This window comes from Nomascus leucogenys, chromosome 4 (genome assembly GCF_006542625.1).
Source record: "Nomascus leucogenys isolate Asia chromosome 4, Asia_NLE_v1, whole genome shotgun sequence".
Classification (NCBI taxonomy): Eukaryota; Metazoa; Chordata; class Mammalia; order Primates; family Hylobatidae; genus Nomascus; species Nomascus leucogenys.
The window spans coordinates 143,433,201-143,436,658 of record NC_044384.1 but is presented as its reverse complement, the minus strand read 5'-3'; the positions used below and the strand labels follow the sequence as shown (position 1 = coordinate 143,436,658).

Genomic DNA, 3,458 nt, shown 5'->3' with positions numbered 1-3,458 from the left:
GTGCGTGTTGCAAAGTGCAGTGGAGCATTTGTGTTTGTGCATTTTCTGGGTGTGAAGAAGAGTTTACGGGTGTGAAATCCAGGTCTTAGTAGAAATGGCTGGAGGGTGCTCTTAATGAGGACATCTCTGTGTGGGCTGCTGTGCTTTCTGTTCCATGCATCCCGCCTTTGCTAACAACCCATTTCCCTCTTAATGAAAGTTGTTTCAGTGAGGGCTTTACATAGGATCTCATGTAACCCTATGTCTTAAAAGGAAAATATACAATCTGATATTGTTCAGTGAAACTCCAATTCTTTAGCACAGAGGATGGTGGTTTTCCCGGTGAAGTAAAGATTTTGTGACTGCATGAACTTTAAGCTGACACTGATTGTTTGCCCAGTATGTGGGAGCTCTTTGAGTGGATCGAGAAAATGAGGCAGAGTGGAAAGACGGAGCAGTGGATGGGGAGATTGGTGGTGTCATATGGGCCTTCTTTTCAGTTAGAGTCTGAAGCCCAAACTCCTGCTTGAAATTCCTAGAATTTGGAATTATGTTTTGTTTAAAAACTTAGGGTTCTGGTAGGTGCATGCCAAGTGTCTTGAGACACAAAGACACATCAAATGTGAAAGAGATGTAAAGACAGAAATCTTGCGATAAGGTATTTATTTAGGAGGAGAAAATGAAATTGAGGACAAGGTACAGGAATAGTAAGAATTTCTTTTACTCTCAAAGTAAATAGTGAGCTTATTTTTCTTGATGCTGCAAGCTCAGAGGCAGCAGGCCAGGTAGAATGCACCAAAGGCGCAAGTCCCAAAGCGACGTTGTAACGCACGGCAAAATCTTCTTCTGCAAACGCACCTCAAGCCTCTCCCTGAGCCTGGGGACACAGAGAAAGCATCATAAATGGATCACCAAGATCAACAGTGGGTTGTAAAGGGAATCTTGGAGAAGTCACGTGCCAGCTGATGAGTGATGTTGTCTGCATTAGGGCCGGTGGCATGAACAACCTCAGTGAATAGGAATAAATACACAGAGCAGTGCTGGTCACACAGGATTCGAGAGTCACTCGCATTTGCTCTCATTTTTGTGCTTCTGCCCTATCACACACACACCCGAACAACCTCTTAGGCTTGGCTCTACTTTTTAAAATCCATTCTATAGATACAGTAAATTATTGTCCTTGTAATGAAGTCTACTTGTTTAGATCTAGAAAGAACTAGTCAGACTGTCTCTTCATACCTTAAACCTACTGAGTTTCACAGGCATATCTTGGAATCAAGTCTTTCCTTTTTATTTATTTTTTCTAAAGTGTAAGGATTATTAAGAAAGTAAAGGAGTAAAATAATGGCTACTCTCCAGGCAGAGCAGCCTCAAGTCTTTAAAGACAGAAGACCTGTTAGATTTATTGGGCTCTCTATGCAAGTTATAGATGAGAAAACCAAAGACCAGAGATGCTAAATGAAGCCACCTAAGTGACATGGACAATTGAGACTCGATTCCAGACTCTGTCTCCCGTCCATCCCTCTAGACCCTGCAGCTCTGTATGCCGGGCTGTCTCACCTGAAAGCGGAAGGGCGGCACTTTCATCCCATGTCAAGGCATGAGCCACTTCCTGATCATCTGCTCCAGTCTGCTCCTGGGCTGCAGCTTCATCAGCTGTTGCCTGAAGTGGCTCCCCCAGGGCCTGCAGGGCCACCAAGAGAATGGTGGCGGTGAGTAAGGCAAGGGTCCTCATGGCTACAGTGACCTGGAGGAGGGAGAGCAGGAGCAGATGTGTGGGGAGAGAGGAGTTAGCCTGGGTTTATAGGTCTGCAGAGAGAAGCCTCGGAGACAAGAAACTTTGAAACTTCTCAGTGAGAGGAGGTGTGAATTTCATTGGAGATTGTGTGGGATCCCATTGGTCTCAATGTCCCTCTTTTCCTCCTTTGATCACTCAGCTTTTATTCTAGTGTGAATCTCTATTCACACTAGAAAGTGTGAGTAGATGGAGCAGGTGTTTGGAGAGGATGGTGGAGATGAGGGTCCTGGCATGTTTTTCCTGTTTCTCACTTCATTACATATTTACTTTTTAATAATCAACCAAAAGATAACAGCAGTGCTTTTGTTCAATAAGTTCAGGGAGCAAACGTGTCATTTTCTGCAGATGGCCCCACTACTCCCTGGAGGTCTACACTCTGGCAGCAGGCATAAATTCCTATCAAGTGAAGAGTCATTTGTTGCAAGCATCAAGGGCGTGACCACCCTCATGAAGGCATGGGGTGAGTAGCCTCCTGTAGGAGCCAGTGTGAAGGGGACCATGACCCTATCACGTGATGGGTGAAATGAACACAGTGATATCGAGGTAAAAAGTTCATCTACATCCAAAAGAAATTTTTCCAGCTCTGCTGAGATGTGAATAAGAATTAAAAATGGTATAAATCTACTGTATACCAAGTTAGGATTTGATGTTCATATACAGTTAGTTGTTTTTTTTTTTTTTTTTTGAGACGGAGTCTCACTCTGTCACCCAGGCTGGAGTGCAGTGGCACAATCTCAGCTCACTGCAATCTCCGTCTCCCAGGTTCACACCATTCTCCTGCCTCAGCCTCTCTGAGTAGCTGGGACTACAGGCGCCCGCCACCACGCCCGGCTAATTTTTTTGTATTTTTAGTAGAGACGGGGTTTCACCATGGTCTCGATCTCCTGACCTCGTGATCCGCCCGCCTCGGCCTCTCAAAGTGCTGGGATTACAAGTGTGAGCCACCGCGCCCGGCTACAGTTGGTTTTTTATCATATACTACATACACAAATCAACTCAAAATGTTTCGAAGACCCAAACATAGACCTGAAACCATAAAATGATGAGAGGAACGTATGAAGATAATGCTTTCATGCTGATGTTGGTAATGATATCTTTGCTGTGACAGCAGAGACACAGGCAATGAAAGGGAAAATAGACAAGTGGGGCTGCATTGAACATTAAAGCATCTGAAGGGCAAAAATCAAAAAAACAAACAACTGAGTGAGAACGTGACCCAGAACATGAGAGAAAATATTTGCAAACTCTAGGTGGTAGAAGGGGTAAATATCCAAATACATAAGGAAGTCAAACAACTCAAAAGCAAATAACAAGTAACCTGATTGAAAAACAGACCAAGGAGCAGGATAGGCTCCTCTCAAAATAAAATAATGTTTCAAGGAGCTGCTATTGTCTCCATTAGACATGTCAAGTAGGACACGTGTATTTCAAAGGAAATTTCCTGAGTTTCTCTATTAACTTAGCTGGTAGCCAGTGCCCCAGGCAACCACCAGAGGTTCAGAGAGAAATGCACAGCAGGGAATTCACCCACTAGGTCCCTCTGGGGTGGTCCAGGAGTCACAGGTCAGACTGGGGGCACAGCTTCAATGTTGAAACCTCAATGTGAGAGTTTAAGGTTTGTGTTACTTACAGATCCTGAAGTTAGGCAGAGTGACCAGATAGGGCAGACAGCAGTCCTCTG

At 44.4% G+C, this 3,458-nt stretch overlaps 1 protein-coding gene across 1 annotated transcript; it reads right to left on the bottom strand.

Moving 5' to 3' along the window:
* Positions 1-686: 686 nt before the first annotated feature.
* On the bottom strand, positions 687-3,458 carry LOC115834728 (theta defensin subunit A-like). The gene is made up of 3 exons (XM_030810220.1): positions 3,408-3,458; positions 1,540-1,726; positions 687-856 (listed from the first exon to the last, which is right to left on the bottom strand). The coding sequence occupies exons 2-3, from the start codon at positions 1,712-1,714 to the stop codon at positions 747-749; spliced, it is 285 nt and encodes a 94-aa protein (XP_030666080.1). The 5' UTR covers positions 1,715-1,726; positions 3,408-3,458; the 3' UTR covers positions 687-746.